The 23,588-nt window shown below is 31.2% G+C and overlaps 2 protein-coding genes across 9 annotated transcripts in view; one reads left to right on the top strand and one right to left on the bottom strand.

The window, feature by feature from the left end:
- Positions 1–22,357, bottom strand: part of LOC148628187 (intraflagellar transport protein 122 homolog) — a 28,357-nt gene extending 6,000 nt beyond the window's left edge. The window contains exons 1-25 of one of the 7 annotated variants that reach the window (XM_088584383.1): positions 22,207–22,357; positions 19,323–19,553; positions 19,032–19,108; positions 17,992–18,125; positions 17,261–17,340; positions 16,915–16,950; positions 15,451–15,526; positions 14,716–14,907; positions 14,224–14,362; positions 13,366–13,530; positions 12,825–12,883; positions 11,900–12,043; positions 11,099–11,236; positions 10,213–10,227; positions 9,329–9,493; positions 8,822–8,941; positions 8,086–8,204; positions 7,345–7,498; positions 6,442–6,603; positions 5,717–5,883; positions 4,599–4,770; positions 4,032–4,134; positions 3,273–3,413; positions 1,021–1,118; positions 466–566 (exon numbers count right to left, since the gene is read on the bottom strand). In XM_088584383.1, coding sequence (XP_088440509.1) covers positions 466–566; positions 1,021–1,118; positions 3,273–3,413; positions 4,032–4,134; positions 4,599–4,770; positions 5,717–5,883; positions 6,442–6,603; positions 7,345–7,498; positions 8,086–8,204; positions 8,822–8,941; positions 9,329–9,493; positions 10,213–10,227; positions 11,099–11,236; positions 11,900–12,043; positions 12,825–12,883; positions 13,366–13,530; positions 14,224–14,362; positions 14,716–14,907; positions 15,451–15,526; positions 16,915–16,950; positions 17,261–17,340; positions 17,992–18,125; positions 19,032–19,108; positions 19,323–19,553; positions 22,207–22,265 — 3,047 coding nt within the window. In that variant the 5' untranslated portion in view covers positions 22,266–22,357. The remainder of the gene's footprint in view (positions 1–465; positions 567–1,020; positions 1,119–3,272; positions 3,414–4,031; positions 4,135–4,598; positions 4,771–5,716; positions 5,884–6,441; positions 6,604–7,344; positions 7,499–8,085; positions 8,205–8,821; positions 8,942–9,328; positions 9,494–10,212; positions 10,228–11,098; positions 11,237–11,899; positions 12,044–12,824; positions 12,884–13,365; positions 13,531–14,223; positions 14,363–14,715; positions 14,908–15,450; positions 15,527–16,914; positions 16,951–17,260; positions 17,341–17,991; positions 18,126–19,031; positions 19,109–19,322; positions 19,554–22,206) is intronic. The other 6 variants (XM_088584393.1, XM_088584409.1, XM_088584401.1 and 3 more) reach the window with 6 other exon arrangements.
- A 193-nt stretch (positions 22,358–22,550) lies between these two features.
- LOC148628186 (helicase ARIP4-like) overlaps positions 22,551–23,588 on the top strand; it is a 31,569-nt gene continuing 30,531 nt past the window's right edge. Inside the window, exon 1 of one of the 2 annotated variants that reach the window (XM_088584347.1) lies at positions 22,551–22,819. The gene's annotated coding sequence lies outside the window, so the exon portion shown is untranslated. The remainder of the gene's footprint in view (positions 22,820–23,588) is intronic. The other variant, XM_088584355.1, reaches the window with a different exon arrangement.

The raw sequence follows: 23,588 nt of genomic DNA, 5'->3' as shown, positions 1-23,588 counted from the left end.
TAAAATTAAAATCAAGAGATATCTTTACAGTAAATAGAGAATGCAATTACATGCCAATCGAATAAAATATAACAATAATTTTCACAAGGTGCTATACTTGATGTTTAAGAATAAATTTCACTATAATTTCTTCAGTGTTTTTGGTAAATTCTACTATTACAGTCTTCCCCAAGAACATAATATGTTACTATATATCTATTTATATTGTTCATAGATATCAATGCCCATGGTAGTCAAATTTTCACTATTTTGTGGATCACAGAATAGACTTTCCCAGTTCATAACTGAAATTCACATTTTGGTTGGAAATTTTAGTTAAATTAGTCCTAACAATAATTCTCACACTAAAACACTAGAAATTTTGCAATGTATCTTAAAAAAACTATAAAAAAAAATATATTCTTATTATTCAAGGTATAAATATTCATATAGTTTAAACTAACTGGTGATATAAATAAAGGATACACTTTAGAGATTCCATAAGGAATGCCTGATTGCATCATATGTAATAAGTATCTAGAAATGTTGAACAAAGCTTCTGGAAGATGGGATGTAAAAGGCTCATCCTACAATACAAATGCCAGATTTATAATTTGAATTGTGTCATATCTTATCTACTTAATGTAAAAGTCATGGTTAAAACTTATCTTTGTATCATCAAGCTAAATTAACAAATCAGCATATTTTTTTAAAAATCCAGGTTTTTTTCCTTTTTTTTTCTTTTTGTACAAAAGTTTGATTCTTCAAATTTCCACTTCTAATGTGACCTTTCCATTGATGAAGTTAATGAAAAAAATTGTAACAATGCATTTCATTACTATAACCTAATATTGCAAAATCTCAAAATTAATGGTATTTGTAACCATTTGGATGACATTTAAACACTGAGACAATTTTAAAAGCAACTGAAAGTCTAGGGTTAACTGTTCTGTATGATTAAAAAATCCTGAGAGGAAAAGGATTGAATTAAAGGACTAAATCTTGGATTTAACAGCTGTACAATTAACACTTAAATCTTACAGTATATCTCTGAATGGAGTGGTAAGCATAGTACATATCAGCTCTTCTCTGATAGTCATGGAACTTTTCTAACATCTCATCTCTCTTGTCTGGTTCCTCTATAAATGTTCAAAAATAACATTTTATCTTTATTCCTACTTTATTTTTCTAGGACAAAAGATATTAACAGAAAGAATGAAGACATTAGAGATATAATATAACTGTCAGACCAACTTATATTGTATTGTTAAGAGCCATGATCGATGTCATTGAAAAACACTTGTATAGAGAGTAAATTATAGGTAGCTTGCCTCTTAATATAGGCTGACACAATATTTGCTTTAATGTACTAAGAAACACATTTGTACAGAGAAAAACAACTTAGTAAGACATCAACAGCTGTTTTAAAGCATGATACAGTCACTCCTCTTATTTTGACATGTGAAGATCAATAAAAATAGAAAAGAAAATCCCTTTCTTTTCTCTGCAGAAACTATATGGTCAATATGGTCAAAATAAAAACAGATCCATCAAACAGGAAATAGAAGTCATAGGAGCCTGAAATCGAATCCCAAAATATGGTATACCTTTATCTGACAGAATATTTTAAAATAGCTGTGATAAATAGTTGCAGAGAAAATTGTTAAATGAATTTTGTATTCAAATTGTATTTTATTTTAAAAAGTCATCAAACAACATGTTAATGTCACTTGAATCTGATATCAAATTCCACAATATGGTACACCTATAAAAAGCCTCTATCAAAATATCAAGTAACTGTGATTAATAGTTGCACAGAACATGGAAGGTGTGAATGGAAGGACAGACACCATGATCACTACATATTTATATACTTCTTACTTTCAAAACAGGGGTATAAAAATAATGAAGGCCTTTTTTATCAAGAAAAACATTCTAATAATTGATTGATTGATTGATTGGTTATGGTTCAACATTCTGTGGCAGATATTTCATGTATTTCAGGATGAGATCTATTGACCAAAAATAATAAGATATTAAAAATCCCTCAAAGCACTATATAAATACCATAATAAGCCTGTCAAAAGATACTGATTATATTGTACCTGAAATAAAATGTGCTCATGACCACAAAGGGTCCATCCTCACAAAAAAATATTTAATGTACACTGATCACACAAAATGAGAGTGAATTGTGTGCATTCGTTAAGATGAAGTAAAACTTTTAATTATGTTTGATACTGTAAGCTGAGAAATTTTCATGACATCTTTTTCTTCACTGTTTTCCACATCAATCCACCTTTTTCAGCCAATTTAGGCTTTCAAATTGTGGTGATTTGTGTTAGAACATTTGCCGATGATCATAATTATGATAGCTTTACTATTGGACTTGCCCCAAAAAATTACAACTAGAAAAACTGTGAGCAATGGGATGTGCACAATGAGAACCTGTTACAAAGATTCTATGAAAGTTTCATTCAATTCAATTCAGTGATGTACAAGAAGTAACAGATATTTGCACAAATGACAAAGTCCATGTTTTGCTATGTGTAACCCCGAAATCGATACAAATCAAAATCTGAAATAGGAGGTGCACAATTGGAACATATAATAAAGATTCTGTTATAGTTTCATTCAATTCCATTCAATGATGTAGGAGGAGTAACAAATACGAGATGGGTCCCCCATATAACAGAAGGAAGGAAGGAAAGAAGGACAAACACTCCCATCACTATATAACCCCACTTTGCAAGTGTAGGGAGGGGGTATAAAAATAAAATTGAAAATTTATCTGTTTACAGTATACAAACAGTAATGACCTAGCAATATTAACATCAACTACCTAACAGTTCTATACTTTCTGAAAATAAAACAAAAAAACTTTCACTTAATTTTAGATACCCTCTGCGTCATTGCAATTATCCGAACTTGGCAGAAAGCTGAAGAGAATGCAGTACAGGCTGTATATAGGTACCTGTAGGCAAAAGTAGGAGACCATACCATCATGCTTCACTAATGGACCATTCAAAACAAATATATAATGTACTGCTTGTAGAAGGAACTATTAATAGATCCTTCCATGCTAAGTTTCTGAGTAGTGTCAGTTAGTACTTCTGCAAGGTACATGTAGGTGCAACACTTTCCTGTAAAAAAATCTGGTTGAAAACTGTTAAAAGAGCTGTTATGAAAGTGTAGCATTTACGTCACAGAAATACCAATTGAACCTGCTCAGCAAATTAGCACAAAGGGTCTTTAACCATATTTTGTTTTGACTAGAAAAGAAATAGACATACCTCTAGCAATATCTAAACACTGTATAGAAAGTTTCCAGAAATAATATCCAGCATCATTAAACCGACTCTCCAGCACTGCATTATGGGTAAGTTGTTCCAATACCTTCACAGCCTCTGTCTGAAGTCCAGCTTTGTGGAAAGCTGAAATTATAATTTGGATGGTGTGCAATTTTATTGTTGTCATTAAGTTGATTATGAGAAATAAATGTGTCCATTGCATGAATACAAGCACAATATAAGACAATAGGTACAGTCTTAGAATCGACTTTATCATATCATTATTTCTTTGTTATTTTGTAATTTTTCTTCAAATCTTTATTTTTATACTGTTCATGGTTTACCTGAATCTTAAATAAAAACATGCATGTAAGTACTCTACAAACATTTGTTCTTCAACAGTTAGACTGTCTTGGTTATACCTGTCAATGAGGTTTTCATTACATTCGAACTTTACAGGATTCAGCAGTAGTCGGACAAAGAATAAATCACTGTAATTTGTTAACTTGCTTAATAACAAAGCCTTTTACAATAAAACCAGTCTAAACTGAACTGGATTTGTTTACCGTAGTTAAGGCAATAGCTTGGTATACATGTGTTCAAAATGCATTGAAACTTATATGATGAAGTCTGGTTTAGGTAAGTTTCACCATGATTAACACCCTCACCATGTTGAACTTCTTCAAACTTGTCCATCAAAATGCATTGAAACAGGCATGGAGACTTCTGATTAAATTCTTGTTTCAACGGGTTAACCCTTACCTTGTTGAGCTTCTTCAAACTTATCATTTTCAGCCAGCCATTGAGCATAGGGTACATAAACCTCTTCCTTGTATTCTGAGTGTTTCTCTACTAATGTGAAGGCCTGAAGTACACATCAAAAAAGAATAATATTTTAAGGAAGACCATCCAAGGATAATTTGTTAGTTTTCAGGCCATTTTTCAAGGTATTTACTGTCCCTAAAAATGTGATGAGGAAACCTTTGCATAATTTAGAGCCAAGTAAATTATTAGAAGGGTACCATTTTTCTTTTATGAATATGGTGATGGAAATTGTTACTAAGTACCCTCAAAAAGGATACAAAGGGGCTGAGAACAAAATAAATATTTTAGTGGGCTTTAGTGTAATTTTGCTTATGTATACTTTACTACTTAAAAGTTGTTTACAGTATCCCAAGCCTGTCAATCCTTCAACCTATTGAAGAAAGATTTTTTTTTTATAAACCTGTTGCCATTGGATTTTATATACAACAGTTTTCTTCAAGTCTTTACATTTTGTCTAGGTCTTTTTTTCACTCATCTATGCAATGACCTAAATAATGAACTTACATCTTCCCAGTGTTTAGCCTCTACGTGGAGTGTGATGAGAGCTTTTATATCTCCCATTTTACTGTAAACTTCGGCAGCATAGGGATATTGTTCTAGCTTAGCTAAGTACATGGCTGCCCTTGACAATGCTTCTCTGTCCGCTTTGTCCAACTTTCTGGCTAAATCTATCAACCTGTTAGGAAAAAAACAAGGAAGATACCTAATACCAAACAGACTTTAAAGTATAACAAATATAATGATTGAAATAAACTGATGTGATTGTTTATAAAACGCATGAAAAGAAATAAGATTTTGCTATCAGTATATCTGTTTTAGACTTTAAAAAAATATGCTAGGTTCTCAGGCCCTGCTGCATCCCTAAAAACCCTCCCGCATCTGTCGGTAAAATCCGGAAATTTCATATCTGTTTAGGAAATTTTCATATTCAGTCCTGAATCAACTTTTAATTAGTTAACGGATTCATATGCGGGCTTGACAGAAAGGTAAAAAATATGATGCCAGTGAGGCTGTCATTTAACATTGATCATTAAAAACGGAAGTATGTCTCATGGCAGAGAGATGGCTCTTATTTCTTGCCACATCTCATATTCCAGTAAAGTTTTAATGCCATGGAGTATTTTATTTAACTTCCCAATATCCTGTATGTTTACAGAAATGTTCAATTTGATGAAATTTCTGAAAAATAAAAGAAAATTTGCTTCTGCTAAAAAAAAAAAAATAAATAAGCCTCCCTCCCGCTGAGAATCTAGGCATTATTTTCGTATTGCCTTATTTTTATTTTTTTTTTGGTACCAGGAAGCCATTGAACATTTGTAAAAATCTGCAATTATTTTTAATATCCACACTCTGTACTGATTTATCCTATTAACTTGAATAAAAATAATAAAATAGTAGATACATATTAGTGCATAAAAAGATGACCAAAATCTAAACAGTCTGTTTTTCCTAAATTAAAAAAAAAAACTTAGTATAAATATTAAATAAATTGAATCCTTACATAATTTCAAGACAACAATAATATCACATTTATTAAAAAAAAATATTTAAACATTTTTCCTCAAAAGCATATGAGTACAGATAATTAAATTTCACTGTAACACATAAAAACTTATGCTTACATGTCTCCCCATCCATGGTCACCAATGATATCAATAGCTTTACAGAACTCTCCAGCAGATATGTACATCTCAGCAGCAGCTTTGGGCTCATTACTACTCTTAGCCCAGTCAGCCTGCTTTGTGATCAACATTTTCTTATCTAGTGGATCACCAGATCCTATATATTCCTAAAATAATAAAAAAAAATTAAAAAAAAATTAATTGAGCATGTTTACATATTTCATATAATGATATTAAGGCAACAATTGATTTGAAAGTACCTGTGTATATAATTCTTAAAAAAAGAGACCCTAAAAGTTCTAACCATTTGGCCAACTCTGACAAGAAATTTAATAATTATATTAGATCTATCTAAATGAAAGAATAGCATGAAAAAAAACCACATACACATTCAGAAGCACAACACAAAGATATAAAAATATTACACCAAGCTTGAGATGAATAACAATGGAAATAGACACTGAATTGTATGGGTAAAAACTGTTCAAAGATAGGCCTTTAACCAGGGAAGCGTATGTGTTAACTTCATTACCAGTATCCATAAATTACCCACAAAACAATAAAAGAAGTGGACAACAAACAATGATAGACACTGACCTAAGAGCATGTCAGCTTAAGTGGGAAGAAGCAAAAAGATCAGCTAACAACAGAAGCAGATGGAGGATTGTTGTGGAGGCTCCATGACCCTTCAGAGGTTAACATATATAGGTCAAAGAACTAAGTACCTTAGCATAATCAAACATCCTTAGATCTGTGTACATGTTCATAGCTCTCTGTTCCTGTCCAGCTTTCTTGTATAGCTTGGCTCCTTCATGGAACTTAGTCTGGTAACTATAGACATCAGCCAGGAATATCATGTTATCATTCTCACCTCTCTTCTTCCTCTCCTAAAAAACCAAGTGGCATTTCTTTAGTAGCAGTACAAAGTTTCCATGAGGTCAAATTTTGATATAAGCTGCATATGTAAACTGAAGTTTCATAGAAATTTTTATATTACATCAAAGATCTTTTGTTCTAAAAGAAAATTTATCAGAAAAATAAAAATCATATCTTTGATATACTATCAAACATATTGTTGAATAAAACAACAGAAATTCCTAAACAATATCTTTCATGCAAGATAATTAAGTAGCAGTCTTCGTAAGAATCATGCAAATTCTGCAATATGTGATACACCTAAAAAAGGCTACACATTTTTATTTTTGTTTCTAAGTTGTTTGTTGCTCTATATGATGAAATGTATTATCATTCATTCCAATCTGTTTGCTCATAGAAAATAATCCACACTGAAAATTCAAAAGTTTTTTTATGTATTTTTGTGTCATTTACAATTATCTCCCTTAATTTCGAATTCTTCAGTACATTCTATATAATTTTTATCAGTTAAGAGCAATGGTTCTATGAAAAACCACATATTAATTTCTGTTTACTATATCATTTTAAACAAAATATCAGAAATAAAAATGTGTAAGCTTTCAAACCATGAGTCACATTTGCATGATTCTTACAAAGACTGCTACTTAAAAGCCATATTGACATACAATAGAAATCTATTTTTTGATTTGGTCATGAAAAATTAATTCACAACTTATCACATAACTCCACATTTAATAATATGCTAACAATACCTCTATACTATGTATAAGCTCTAAGTATCTGAGATCTCTAATCCTAATAAAAGCTTTCTTGGCAGTGTCAAAATCTAACCCTTCCAGGGCCTCATGAGCCAATGCCTCCCAATCACCCTCTGTAACACCTAAACATGCCACTTTGTAGGCATCTCTGAAATAAATTGTGAGCACTTTTTCAAAATTCTTAAGCAAGAATAGTTGACTCACCTTTTAAAGCTTACATAACTTTTACAGACTTTTGTGAAGTCAATTGTCTTCTGATGACAAAAATTATTTTTATGCAAAAGCATAATATATGAACAAAGTAGAGTCAACTGCACTGGATGAAACAGCCAAAAAAATGTAATTGACTTCCTATTTAAAAAAGTTCCAGAAAATAAACTGCATGACCTTAAATACATGTACTGGAAATTTAAGTATTTTCCATTATTCTTATTGTCAGATTTTCAACTCATGCTACTAGCATGAAATTTATTTTTAAAATATCCAACAACAAGTATTTTCCATTATTCTTATTGTCAGATTTTCAACTCATGCTACTAGCATGAAATTTATTTTTAAAATATCCAACAACAATAAATACAACCGTGATGCTTGTGATTAAAGAATAACTTTTGTTTCGAACTGCTCAACAGATCATCATAAATCTTCATATTGGGCTTAAAATGGTACTTTCTTTCTTGAATCAAAATGGCAGTATTCTCTTTTGTTTTGCTTTTTTTCCACATAAAAACCTACTTGAAATGTTTTTTCTCCAGGTACTGGTACATAGGAGCTGACTGTGGTACATCTACTGATGACATGGAATATACATGGAGACAGAATATCTTTGATCCACTAAATCCTACTACAAAACCCTGAAGTATACACAAGTACAAAGAAATTTAGATGGAGAGCTAAAAGGTAGTAGTCAGTCACCTTTGACTACTAACGACAATTTAGCAGATGTTTTATGCATTTTAGAATGGGGCGTATATTTCAATCTAACAAATCATAAATGTACTTGACCAACACTCTGATAGAAGTTTTTGATATGCTTATTCACAGAATCAAAAGCTTGCTTAAAATATTATCAATCCGCTCACACATTATTTTTACTGCAACCTAGCTATCAACCAGTTGACTCTATTTCTTAAAATAACATGCTTGAAAAAAAAAGTGAGTTTCATTTTAAAAGTCTGGATTAACTTACTTCAAGATAAAACTTGCATCCTCTTGCATTTATCGTAAATAGCAAATAAGACTGAAATGCACTTCTTATGAAAATCTCAACTCTGATAACTCTGTAAACTCAGAGAAACAAAACCAAACAGTTTGAACTGAATGAATGTACTATGTCCTACTTCTATATGATAATAATATTTATCAAAAAAAATATTTCATAGGAATTAAAGTCAAGGAACCATAAAGTTTGACACCAAAATAAAATGATTATGTTTATTATACTACTTTACATGTATTGCATAAATAATACCTGTAGTTTTTGTTGATGAACAGGGAAGTTACTAGCTTTGATATTCAGCAGACCATTCCCAGAAAAACATAACATGTCTTCATAATGAGTATTCCAGGCTACACTGTTTGCATTAGGTTCCTATGATGATATTAACAAATATACATTAACACAAGATATTTAGAGATATTTTTTTTTTGAATGACATACAGTGACATAAAGATGTCTGAAAGGCTTGTAACTATATGATAATAAAAATTAATTGGAAAGTGTGAATAACCAAAATATGATCATGAGTGCCAAAGAACACCTAGATTTAACAAGTGTGCAGAACCGAATTTATTTCACAGTGTGAAATATCGAAAATGTTTACATTTTACTGGTAAATCACTGCTGTCTATATAATAATATGGATTATTGCATTCATATTGGCGAATATCATCACTTGCAGAGTATAATATTGCACTCTCAATCTTGTGCAATATAACATCTGCCTGGAACAGTATAAATGCAATAACCCTATGCTACCTGGAAAAGCAGATCCTTAGTGTTGATATCATACACCAAACATGTATTATGTTCATCTACTACAGCTAACTTAGTTCTGGTGGCACTCATATCTAAACATCTGACTGAGGTACTCTGTTTCAGTAACATGATTGGGAAAGCGTTGTCCACAAATATCTTCATTATCTATAAATGTACATGAATAAACATTTTTTTATATGAAAATAAAACATTAATACTTCATTATTTAATATCAAAATTGAATAATTATAAAAGTTAATACATTGTATGGTGAAAAAAACTGATGCTGAACATTGAAGAACTCTTGAATGCATAGATATGAAAAGTTGTTGCAGTATTTTAAGGTTAGAATGAAATGTCACTATTATGTGTTACAACAACCTAATAAATCATTCACAAATTGATATTTTTAAACCATAATTTTTCAACAAAATAAATGTTTCAACAAAGCTTCACATAACATTTAATTATATGTATGATTAACATTGTAAACGATGTCAACTTGTAACTATACTTTCCAAAAATAATCCAACAACCAAAAAACTTGCAACTTTTCCCTTGTCTATCACAACAAAAACTGACTGATATCTGTTATAGCAAAAACTTTATAAAAACTTGATGAATAAAAAAAAATCTTTTGATTTACTTTACATATAAAAACATGGAATTCTATTTTTTTACAGAATAAAAACACACAAACTTCACAATAAACCAGTAGTCCAAAGCCAAAGGTTATTAAAAATGCTTATAAGCCAGTAATATCGATGAAAAAAAAAGTTCTCGAAAATATGATTTTGGCATGTGGATCCAAAATTTTACTGTAAGAATAAACTTCAACTATAACAGATTTTTTTCTCCCCACCACATTAATCAAACAGATATACCTCACTTGCACCGTCCTATAAAAAATAGTATCACTAATTTACTTCCTGGTCAAAGAACTGAGGTTTTTTGGTATAGAGTTAATGCCGCACTGAGAGTGTACTAATCTACTATGGGGAAAAATGTGTTATAAAAAGAAAACATTGTTAGAAACAAAATATGCAAGGAGCCTTGAAATGATATTAGAACCACACCTGGTATGTTTGTTTTAAATTTACAAAATATACTTTCTAACAAGAAAATAACAAATTACAATTATCTAATCAATTTGTTTTTGTATAATTTCAAAAAATTAGGTATTTTTATGCTTCAGGGAAAGATATCCTAAAACTCATCAAAATATATTACAGTGTGACAAAAAAATAAAGTAACTTTTATGTTTTCGCTAATGTTTAGACAACTGCACTAAATAAAAACAATGAGAATGCTTGAAGATGAAATAATGAATCTGTAAAATTTATAAATGAGTTCTCTGTTTCATATGTGTATGAATCGAAAGAACACAACGATATTAGATTTCCTTAAGAATATAAAGTTCAAATTCAGCAAGAAAACAAAACAATCCAATTACTTGAGTCAGAATTTCAATGATAGATGAGGATTTTCATTTTAAGGCCACAATGAATGATGTTTAATGACATTTTAAAATGAACAAGTGTTGCTGATATTGAAATATGTTTGAACATTCAAATCAATATCACACCACATTTATTTCTTCAAGGCTATACTTCAACACAAGAACATACTTACAAGTTATTTTCTTATTAGAAAATATCACTCATGTGCCACTTCTACAGAGAGATAAAACAGATATTTCAGGCCTACCTGTCCATTTTTTAGGCCAACCAACAGCCCTTCTTTGCCACGTGGGCCTATATCACAACTAACCTGTCCATTCTTTAGGCCTACCAGCAGCCCCTCCCGACCAGGGGGACCACCTATGACCTTTATGTACCGAATCAATGACTCCATCATCCATTCCCGTTCTTTCACACCTTGGAATGAATAACACTGTAATCTTTTATCCTGTAAAAGTAAATGATAAGAGCTAATTTAGCATTATAAAATACCATGTACCGGTATATTCATTGTACTTTATTGAAAAATAAAAATCAAGATATACCATATATCATGCAGAATATTGTACAATCGAACAGTAATAAATTGAATCAAGATCTATGTTGTAATGTTGCAAGTTCTATTATCATAATTCAAGAAGCAGAATTTAAAAGTTCAAAGAGCCAACCCTGAATTCCCATCATACATATTTTTGCAATATAGATACCATATCTAAATTTACCTCATTTTGAGCTAATCTTGTCAAAAAGTTACAAGACTCGCACTGATGGTCAAGATGTAATTTTAAACACTCAAAAATTATCTCCTATATGTATACATGTTCGATGGCACACAAGCCTATTATGACTGCCGATTTCAAAGTCCTTAGCATCACTTGACATGGGAACTAAATGGGCTATAATCTTTACTTACAAAATGATGTAATTGTTACAATTACTGTTAATTTTCACTTTTTTCATATTTTTCATCAACATTTGTGTTGCAAAAAATTAAAAATTGCAATTAGCTCTATTGCAAAATTATCACAATAATAAATGCATACACTTATTTCAGAATTATAGCAATTCCTACAAACTTCAATTTGATGTCCCAAAAATTGCATTTGCTTACCTGACACAGTATAATATTTTGAGAACAGACTACCAACAAATTGCATTCAAATTTTTTATTGATCTTCTCCTTGACCTTATAATGCATATCTGCTGAGTCATCAGAATACAGTTCATATATCACTATCTTGTCTGGTAACTGGACCTATAACATCAAAATGAATAAAAGTAATGAATAACAGAGATCAAGTCATGTTAAACAATCACTTACAAAATATGTGAAGAATAAGCAGGCAAACTTGTATAATCTAGCATTATCGTTTTATTGGGGACAATGCATAAACAATTTAAGAAAGACTGTTATAAGTCTGAAATGTGATTTGTGAAAAAGAAGAATCAATGGAATGGGAAATACTAAAACACAGTGAGTCATGTTGCTAAGATCTTTATAGTCACAATAATAAAATTGTATTTTTTGCTGTGGATATTGGTACAAAACAAATACTGTGAAAGTACTATTGTTCATAGGGTACAAATTTTCGTGGACTTTATTTCTTGTTCAGAAACCGTTACAGATCAAATAACCAGTCTAAGTTTTTCATTTGGGGGTTGTGCTTTTGAGATAAAATTCATATAGATTGTACATGAAATTAGCACTTTGCAAGAGTTATCGTTCTTGATTTAGTTTCAATTTGGTTATTAAAGTGTAATTTTCTCAAAAGTACAGATCTAAATACAGAAAGGACTATTGCCACATAAAAATATAGCATATGTAGACCAAAAAGGTACTGCTGGTTCCGTAGGTTTTTCTACACCATGAGTCGCCTTACCATACCCAGTGTCTAAATTTTATATAGACTGGTACTTAAAGTCTTCATTTCAGTATCAATAAACTTTACAAACCCTGTAAACTTCCCACTTTCATTTACTGGTTAGAATTTACAGTTCTAAAAGGGTTTGATTTCGACATTTTTCACTGTACTTACAGCTAGTCTATGTCTGTATATGGCAATCTTTTTTACCAAATCCCTGCACTTGATTCTTACTGAAAATATACAAAAACAAATATTTATAAAGGTCCATATTCCCATATTTATTATTCAAAGCAACAAGCAAATTATGAGAGAGAAAAACAACTATTTAAGGCCAAGATATGATGTTAACAAAACCTAAAATTACTAGAAAAACTATATTAAAAAGTAATTGGAAAAATATTGCACACTATAAGCGAGAAAATACTAAAAAAAAAGAATTTAAATAAAATCTGTTTGTCAGCTTAATTTGGAGATTAACTGTTTGAAAGTCAATTTTGTAATTCACTTTAGCTTTGTGCATGTTTCCTCTAAAAATCTAGAATATACGAACATCAAGGAAAGAGGATAAGAGAATAAGAAAGGTTAAAAACGGGTAAATTGTTTTGACAAAAAAAACTAAGAGAAACAATAAACAAACTAATTTAAACAAGGAACAACGGTAACAATGTTCAACAATTATAACGAACAATTCACTCATTAGAAAACAGTATACTTTGATGTGTTTGATCAACTGGGCTTAATGCTCTTAGTGCTCGTTTAATTTCCTTAGCAGCTTTTTCTTCTATTGATTCAGGGAGACCAAAATAATCCTCAATTGATATGGTTTCCAAGATGTGGTTCATAGTCCCTATTCTGTGATACTGTGTGATACCCTTTACTAACAATATTTTACAACAAACTTTTACTACAGAAATTGCATTTTTTAGTCCATGTCATTTTTGCAACTAAACAATCCTTCTCATTCTTAAGAAGATATAATGGTATTCTAATCAGTATTACGCAACATTCAGTGCTGAAAGTCTACTGGAGTAGACCAATTGACATTATTAACTAGTTTAAGTTGAAAATAATCCAAATCGAATGGAAGCAAGTATTTTTCTCATATAAATCAAGGTCAGCCAAAAAAAAAATAAAATAAAATAAAGGAAGACAGTCTATACTTGTAGAGGGAAGATAACTCATATTTTGTTCCCTTTAAAAATAGGGTATGTAAATCTCGTTCTGGTTTCCTTTTCTTTACCGGAATTTCAAACGTAAAACGTATTGCATTTGTTTACTGTCAGGTACTCGAAACGCTGTATAACAATGCAAAATCTTCTATTTTATGTTTTTTCTCAATACTTTTATCATGTAGAAGTAGATATTAGTCATTATTATTGATATTGTTTTCACAAAAGTTTTGCCTTTAACACTGAACTCAACACTCTCTAAATGACTTATCTCCACGCTTTTGAATGGTAAACCAGAACCCATTCTCGAGAAATCATTGGGTCACATGATGAGACTTACATACCCTAGTAGTTCAGCCAAAAAGGGAGACAATTTCTATGTAAGAGGGGATATAACTCACCTTTCTGTTCAGTTATAAGATGTTGTATAATAACATCTGTCATGTTATCTCTGTAGGCATATCTATCCTTGTACAAACCATGAACTGTACTAAAAATCAGCTGATAGTATGCTATGGTCCCATCTTGACAACCAACAGCCTTAAAAATAACATGTTAATTACTAATACCTTTAAACTTTAAGTTTATAACATTAAGAAATTATAAAAATCTGCTTTTGGAGGATGTAGGGAAGAATGTTTTAGACTTATGTGTTAAGTTGTTTACTGTTTAATTTTAAAGGTTCTAGACAACAGATTCTTGTTAATTTGAAGTTTCTACTAATCAGAAAGACTGATTTCCTACAAAATTAAGCTTTGTGTAACCTAGTAAACCAATCCAAGTAAGTCTGAAATAGTATAGTTCCCTTTGCAGCACTTAGGCAACAAGTTAAATTTTCAAAACCCCTTCTTATGTATATGCACACATTACAAAGAGAACAAAGAGTATCGTACCACATAGTTGGAGTCAGGTTTAACAGCAGCACACCAAACCCATGATTCATGGTCTCCAATCACCCCTAATTTTACTCCCTCTCTCGTATGGAGATTACATTGTTTGTTGGAACCTCCAACAACAACATATTCTCCCTTAGAAAACCATCCCAGGGTGCAAGGGTCATATCCTAATGGCCTGTCTTTTCCTATCTGAAATAAAATAATTAAAATACTGAAGAAGTGGAGTCATTAATTTTGGAGGGGAAATAAAAAGCAATGTTTATTTTTAAAGTTACAATGTATGCAAATAAAAGTCTAAAGTTGGTTTAAGCAAAATATTTCATGGGAAAACAACAAACAATAAAATAAGATTGATGATAACTGTTGATTTTAAATTTCTGAGCTGTTCCATCAAAACATATATAACACTTGACAGCCAGGGCATTTGCCCAAAGAAGTGATCTGAACCTACTGTAAGTCTATATAATTAATTCAATTAGGAAAAAGTTCTCACAATCACTAATACAGAATTTAAAAAGGGCTTTCATCTTGTACCTCATATATATTAACAAAACAGCATGCTTTGTTCTATTGTTTGTTATTATTGTTTTTTGTTTTTGTTTTTTTTTTAAATACGACTATTTCATAATCAATACACAAAACTCTAGTCCTTTAAATATATGAAATTCTGCCAAATCTCATCTATCTGAATTACTGCAGATTTTTAAAATAATATTCCTGTTTAATATATACTTGTTTTCCAGACAGTTGGTAGAAGGATAATCTCTGTCCCCAGTCAGCTACAGCTAAAATGTCATAAGTCTCATCCCTGTAAAATATGCATTTTGGTGTAAAAAAATGTTTTGGCATAACAGTACAGCTTTCATGAAATGTGAGTAAAATGATTATACAGATAGTTATGTCAGTATAACTGTTTGTTTGTTTGTTTGTTAGGGTTTAACGTCCGAGCAGCAATATTTCAGCTATATCCAGACGATGAACATGAAATTGATGATAAAATGAACATGAAATGATTATGAAATGAAAAAGGGATGGGACACAAGGACAATGGGGTCGACAAATTTTGAATGCCACTGAAAATAAGGAGAGGTGGGTAGGGTCGGGCAATTTAGCCTCCTGTGGCGGAGCCCTATGGTTCCTACTCCGGGAGAATACCACAGTAGGGTTCTTTAACGTGCGAGGAACGTGGCATCTTTCCCAACACGGTGCACCACTATGGTTTGCGGTCAGGTTTTCCGTATTATAGCCTGACAACCCCAGCATGTAACATGCCAGGGGTACCCCATTCCACCACCTGGGGCACACATCCCAGTTGCTCTGTGGGCAGAGCGCCCTAGCCCCAGGCTAGGGTTCTGAGCACTATTTAGTCGCCTTTTACGACAAGCTTAGCGCTGCTGCAGGCCTATTCTTTTAACACCCGGACCTGCACGGGACTCAGTATAACTGAGGTGGAAAACATATCTTAACATTTAATTCATAATGTAGAACTAAACTAATTAAACAAGAAAGACATAAAGGGTAAAAGCACATGTCCTGCTTATTGATTTGGATCAAAATTGAACTTTGACAATCTCTCAAGGGTTTTTTGAGACACTTCAAAATTTTATTTGACATATTTTTAGGTGTAGCTTACCTATAAGTGAATATATGTATTACCAATAATCTGAGTTTAGTTGAGCAAATTTCATTAAACATTCATTATTTGCAATAAATCTAATAGCTGGACAGGAAAAAGAATGGAATAGAAATCATATATCTGGGGAATTGGAAGCAAAGCGGGAATTATTTAATATTGGTGTAGCCTGAGTTTTCTCAGATAAACAAAGACAAAATTACCTCAAAGACAAAGACAACACAAACACAATACATGTACATTTATATGCAGATAAGAATAAAAGCAGCGCAAATATACCAATGTGATTTCACTCAACTGAAAGTGTAAAAGTCTGAAAGATGACCGTGCTAAGATAGATGCAAAACTTTGTCTTACATTGGTTTACTTCAACACCATCAAACTCTCACATACAAATACAAAGAACACACATTTGGTTTTGTCTTGTTCAATATGCAAAGTAATTCACTCAATATTCATAAATAGTGGTGCAGTAAGTCACTCAATTGCAAGAGTGTTTCCACTTCTAATTTAAGGACACTTGTCAGACTAGCCTACCCCCTGATTCCTCGCACACAACTTACTTTACAAAATGTGAATGGGGTGATGAAGAACCTCTCCTGTAATGCATTATCTTATACAATGATGCTTTAAATTTTTCCAATTATCTTCACATTTATACTCAAATACAGAACATTTCCATTTAAAAAGCATGAAAATATTAAATTGGAAATTTTTTAGGTGCTTAGGGATAAAAGGAAACATTTTTTAAAACTGCTGATATGATTCATTTTCGTTTGTAAATAAACCTCTTTTAGAACAAAATATTTGACAAATACATAACTGCTTTGATAATTTTAAACAAGTATGCATTTTAATGTATATAAGTTTATTTTGTGTCATTTTTACAGTAAAAGCTGTGAAACACACCTGCTAGGATTCCATTCTAAGGACCACACTGGACTACCTGCTGCATAAGGTCTCTCAATTTTTACTTTCTCTTCTCCTCCCTAAATAAAATCAATGATGATCAAATATTACAGTCTTATAAAACTAATGTTATATTTAATATCAATACTGTATTTTGTTTACCAATATATGGGGATAATGACCGTTGAAATTTTGTGCATATTTTTAATTGACATATGAAAAAAGAATATACTAACATTTAAATTGAGACTTTTAAATGAAATCAAATTAATGCTGTTCTAGTCCAGTATTCTCTGAAATAATTTAGTGACGACAGCATCTACATGTACAGTCAAGCATGGAGAATAAAGTGGAAATTAGAAATAAGTCAACAAAACAATAACAATACACAACCATAAAAGGAATTACAAAAGGCAGTCTATGGGCCTTCAAGGTTTATAAATTATAAACAATTTCCAGTCACCCATGTTAAGTGATTTTTGACCCAGGAAAGTTGGAATTTTAACAGCCTTTCACATTCATATAAATGTTGGAAAGAAAGCAATTTTAAGCTATAATGATTCAGGGAAAGTGAAAACTTTCAGAAATTCTAGAACATTGATTAATTATAAGCTATGGAGTCATGATGGAATACTTTGTTTATCTCAGCCACTTTTAAGAGGTGCCAAATAAACCAAAATGAAACTACGACCAAAACATCCCAATGTATGGTATAACATATTACACTATACCTTATTTCTGATACTAATTAAACCATTGTAAAGTCCCAAAGCTAAATACTGTCCATCATTTGTCCAACTGCAACAAGTTATTCTACTGTTTACTTTATGCTTAGATACATTCTTCTGTTCTGGTGACCATAAACCTGGAAATATCATTTCAGAAAATCAGCTTGATTGATTGGTAATAGTTTCATGTCATATGACAGATATTTCATGCATTTTAGGACGAGTATGTTTGACCAATCAAAAAGACCCTGGTTTGTATTAGTCCAACACATTGACCCATATCTTGTCCCTGTTCACTGAAGCAACAATCAATAAGCAGGCATATCACCCCACTTAGACTCATCATTGTGACTCACAATATCCACTAATTTCTGTGTGCTTAGCGGAGAAGCACCGACTCAACTTGGGATGGAACACTCTACCTCCTGCACTCAAGGCTTTTCAAAGACCACTTAGGCAGTTAAAAAATCCGATTATGACTCATAATAAATAAATCTGTACATGTGTAGGGTATAATTCACTGTTAAATTCCTACTGAGAAAAGTGAATATTAGACCCATATAAAATAAAAAATTCAGATATAGTATATTATGGTGTGATAAAAAAGCTCTACTGTACATAATAAATAAGTGATCTATAAATTGTATTTACAATTGTTTGTCAGTCAATAAATTATGTATCATCTATGTGATCAAATAACAAATAAAAAGTTTTTGATCCTTGATACCTAAATCAGTGTTTTCTTCATACTTTTCCAAAGTGAATCCTATCTAGGTAAACCCTTTACATTCTTTAAACTTCAACTGATACAGTTAGAATCAGGGACAATCAGGGATTATTTTACAAGGTCATCAAACAAAACCGAAATTGGTAAAATCAGAAATAAATAAACAGTAAAAAAAGAATCATAATGGTGAAATCCGGATTTCATAATAGGGGAATTCCGCTAAAAAGTGAAAAAAAAATGATCCCTGTAGAATGAAATGAACAATCTGTTTTTTTCTCTGATAATAATTATAGCAAGAAGTCAATTAAGTCTTTACCAAAATCACTGACAGCACAGCTGGCTAACTGGTGAGTAACAGGATTGTAAGACAGACACTGGATAGCATCATTATGTCTAAAAGAAGAAAAAAAAAAGTTAAAATTGTACTTTACCACTCAGCGCCATCCGTTACCAACAAGTGATGACAAACACTATATAAAATTATATAATGTACATTAATAAACATACAATATTATTTAAAATTCTACTGATTTTTTTTTTAATTAAACCATTAAAAATAAATTAAATTTCAAAAACATACCATACTTCAACGGTATCTGAAACTTACGTGTACTTAAGGATACCCTCCAGTTTACTGGTCCATATGATAACACTTTTATCAGCTGATCCTGAGGCAAATCTTTTTCCATCCCTGGCATAATTAACACAGTACACAGTATCTTTATGTCCCTTTAATGGTTGTATCAATGTTCCATCACTTGTGTCATATACCAAAACTCTGTTTCCTGCAGCGACCACCAACTGACTACCATCTGGTCTAAAACACAAATCCCAAATGCTACAAAATAATATAAAAATTATATATTAATTGGATATTTATCTCATATATGTTTGGTTCTGCCTAAAAACCAGGCAGGGGGCGATTCATCTACTGCATACTTATGGGCAGAAAAAGCATCAATATCCTTTTTGTGCATGTAAAATTGGGAGCTTAAAAACAGTATAATGGCATCTTAATTTTCGTATACTTAGTAAATGTGATTCAGGACCACACCAGTCTAAGAACTATAAACTAGCTTCAATTATTAAATACAAACCAAACGTGGGCATTTTTCACAATAGGGATGGTCAAAACATGACATCCAAATGTTCACAAAAATGATGTAATCCACTTATCAATACCAGACAAATTGATGCAAAGACATTGCAGACCATAACAACCTCAAATGATCTATTTTTAGATTCAAGATTAAATGACATTAATGGTTATACAATTAAGATATCTGATGTTTCTTCCACTTAATTTCTATATTATAACCATGCACATTCGTACCTCATCCACAATATCGCCATGAATGCTCTAAGTTTGTAATACAAGTGTGCATGATGTTACACATTTTTTTATCTATATATAGCACTGAAATGCGTTTTGAAGGAGATGCATTTACACGACTGTGTTCATAATTTTATGGATGTTTTTAATGTTGTAAATGTATAGATTTTTATGAGCCTGTAGGTAATATTTACATAAAAATTAGTAAATAAACTAAAAGGGGGGTTTCATGAGATGCTCAAGCTTGTAAACCATGCTGTTTTCCATATATGGAAAATAAGCCAAGCCTACTAAAATCATAAAAAATGTGAAATAAGCAAACTTCTTAAGAATAAGCTGAAAACTGTTTATATATTTTCTATTTTCTTTCAATGTTCTTAGATAGAATTTCCAAAAAGTGTCTTTTTAATGGAAAATTGTAATCGCTAACAGACGCTGATGTAGATATCGCTTATGCCATTGTAGCATTATATGACTTTTGTTATTTTACATAGTAGAAAATACACTTGAAGCACCTAAACTATCCAGCAAACCATGTATCATGACACATTTTACCAATTTGAAAGTTAATAATAACAGAGCTCACAAAAATTACGAAAGGACATAAGTGTTTGAATTCATGTTTCTTCAGGAGCGTTTAAGGTTTCACCTTCCTCATATTATTTTTGGATAATCAATAAAACTGTATAAATACATTTTTCTGGTCCTAAAACAACTCTTCCTATGTTCATGTCCTTGAATCTACTAGCCTACCTACTGTGAAATAGTTTTTTGACAGGTTATAGTGTATTAAATCTGGCCAGAAATTTTCCTGAACACAACCAAATTTTAAGTTTTAATATCGTCGGTGGACTTTTTTATTTGCACTTATATTTCCTAATACAGTTTCTATGGGCCTACAGAAGGATTTGCAATAAAAAATATTTGGGATTAAGAAATGCATGTATCACCCATTATAAGGATCTGCCTGGTTTTTAGACAGAGCTGTACATAACTCTTTAAAATTCTTCTGAAGTGAGAATGAACACCATCTAAAATTGAAACAGCATATTTTTTATTTTGACACCTTGTAAAAGTGATCATAAGTTGTACATTTCCTACTCTACTTGTTCATTTGGATAACCCTTCTCAAGAGTCGACAACAGATTCACCTACCATTTCTTGTGGAGAGTTCTCAACTTCCCTTCAAAAGGATTTATTGTCCATTTAAAATCATTTTCAATACCACAAAATGATCTAAACATCTCAAATAGTGATGAGAAATTATCAGCTATTGGTTAAACTTATCAAATCATAAGTATACATTAGAAAAAAATATTACTACTTAGTTCTATTAACAATTTATACAATATCTTTGGGCAGGCTGTACGATCAATAATTAATTTTACAGGCTTATCCACTTTGTACCATCCTGGTATGGATGGTTTTCACTATATGTTCTCAGATCAGGTAGTGATTGCACAAGATAAACAAGACAAATCATTCTTCTTTTTGATGTATTTTCAATGCAAAGCAAACTATGACTATGAAGAAAGTTCTTCTGTAGTGTGTAACTTTTTAAGGTCTTGAAAGTTTCTCCAACATCTATCTTATATTTTTTTCATTTTCTTTAAGATACTTCCCAGGTACCTAGGTAGTTTGACCTTTTCATATTAAAACACAAGAATCAGATATTCTATCAATAAAAAGGTATACAAAAGAGTTTATGGAAGATTATGGCACAAAAAAGCCCAAATGTTTATTACTGTTCCACCATGCTTCATGTACCCTTATGTCTTTGTCTGGTGTAGAATTTCCAATCTCTGTGTTAAATGAATCTGGAAGATTCTATTATTAACTAACTTTACTAAGTTTGCTAAAATTTCTGTTTAAGCAAGTTAGTATGTACATATGTGTGTATACCTTGGATATCATTAAACAATAAAAAAGTTTAACAACTTATTTCTCATTACATTTTAAGGCGTCTGAAATGCTATCATTAAATAGCTTAAACAAGGGAACAAAGATCACTTAAATTGGGAAACAGCATCCAGCCAATCCCAGATTTTTTTTTTACTGCTCTACTGCCAGTTAGTATTGCCCTAAAGTATTGGGTATTATTAATATTATTAAAGAACTACTGACAAATACTGTTTAGAAGGGAATTTGTGGTATTCACCATTGTTCTACTTTTTCTCTGTCATGAACCTTATCGACCCAAGTTGGTATTGCTCTCATCGTATAACGTTAAGTAAACAAATTCAGAATTTTCAGATCTCTCAGACGGTCATGTTTTGGAATTTGTCGGTGGGCAATGAAGCGGTGCATGCGCAGAGCTATTTCCGGTAGAGGCACATTTTCGGATAAAAACAGTGTAAATATACTGATATTATTTGGAAAATTTACATCAAAAAATTTTATAATTTCTTCGAAATATTATACAGGTCCTATTGTAATGAAGAAAAAAATATACGAAACTATTCGGGCACCTGCAGGGTAATTAGTATTGACCTCATCGAAGGAACAAAACGCTAACGAAGGCAGTGAAGTTGAAATTTGTGTTTTGTATCTACGTTTAAAAATTCTCACAAACACTCTTGTCAATAATTAAAATGTTACTGTTTTTCTGTTTTCAAATTCTTAAGCCGGAAGATTTTACCCTTTAGAGGCCTGAGGAGGGGAATTCCATGCTTCAAACAATACAATCAGCTTCAGAAAAGATCTGGGAAAAGTGCAAGGTTTCACATTCTATATCCCGAACTTGAATACGGTGAAAATCAGGCCCTATTATGGTAAGGTAAAAATACTATAAAAATGGAGAACATTCGCGAAAGTTCAACAGGTTAATTATAATCATGATGAATAAATAATCAGTCACTTTCAATTTATATAATAAACAATATTGTTATGTAAACAATGACAGATATTTTCACATTATTTGGGGAAGTTTTGTAATCTGTAATGATATTTATTAGTACTTTTCTAGTGGAAAGCAAGTATTAGTTCACCAAGTACATAGATCAAATAAATATTTAAGTCTTGTGAACATTACTTAGTACTTTAAAATAATTTTACCAAATACTTTGAGACAAGTAGTCCTTATTGTAATGATGAATTGTTGTTTTTAAATATGTAGATGTGTTACAATTTACAGTAATTAAACTTAAGCTAACCATCTATCATTTTCATATCAGTCATAGATCCACCAAACTGATCTGTTCAACTGATGGTCGCTTCTGTTTTATACCACATGAATTGATGGGTTCCAATATTTTACAGAACTATTTGTTTAATTAATTTTCCATTATTCAAATGTACCAAATGATATAGATTTAGGAAAAGCATTTAAAATTATTTTTCTATAAGGTTTGTTTCTTTGAATATAAATGCAAAATAGAAATTTAAAATAATTATTTTGATATTTGATATGTTCAATGTTGATAGTCCACTATTTAACATACATTGTAACAAAATCGCAATGAGAAAAAACATAGATGATCAGTAAATGATCCATCAGTCAATATTTGTTTATCTGTTAAAATGTTGTTCGGTATTCAAGTG

This window comes from Perna viridis, chromosome 1 (assembly GCF_037379345.1).
Source record: "Perna viridis isolate PV_CMFRI_1.1 ecotype Kerala chromosome 1, ASM3737934v1, whole genome shotgun sequence".
Taxonomy (NCBI): domain Eukaryota; kingdom Metazoa; phylum Mollusca; class Bivalvia; order Mytilida; family Mytilidae; genus Perna; species Perna viridis.
This window is presented reverse-complemented; position numbering and strand designations above follow the sequence as displayed.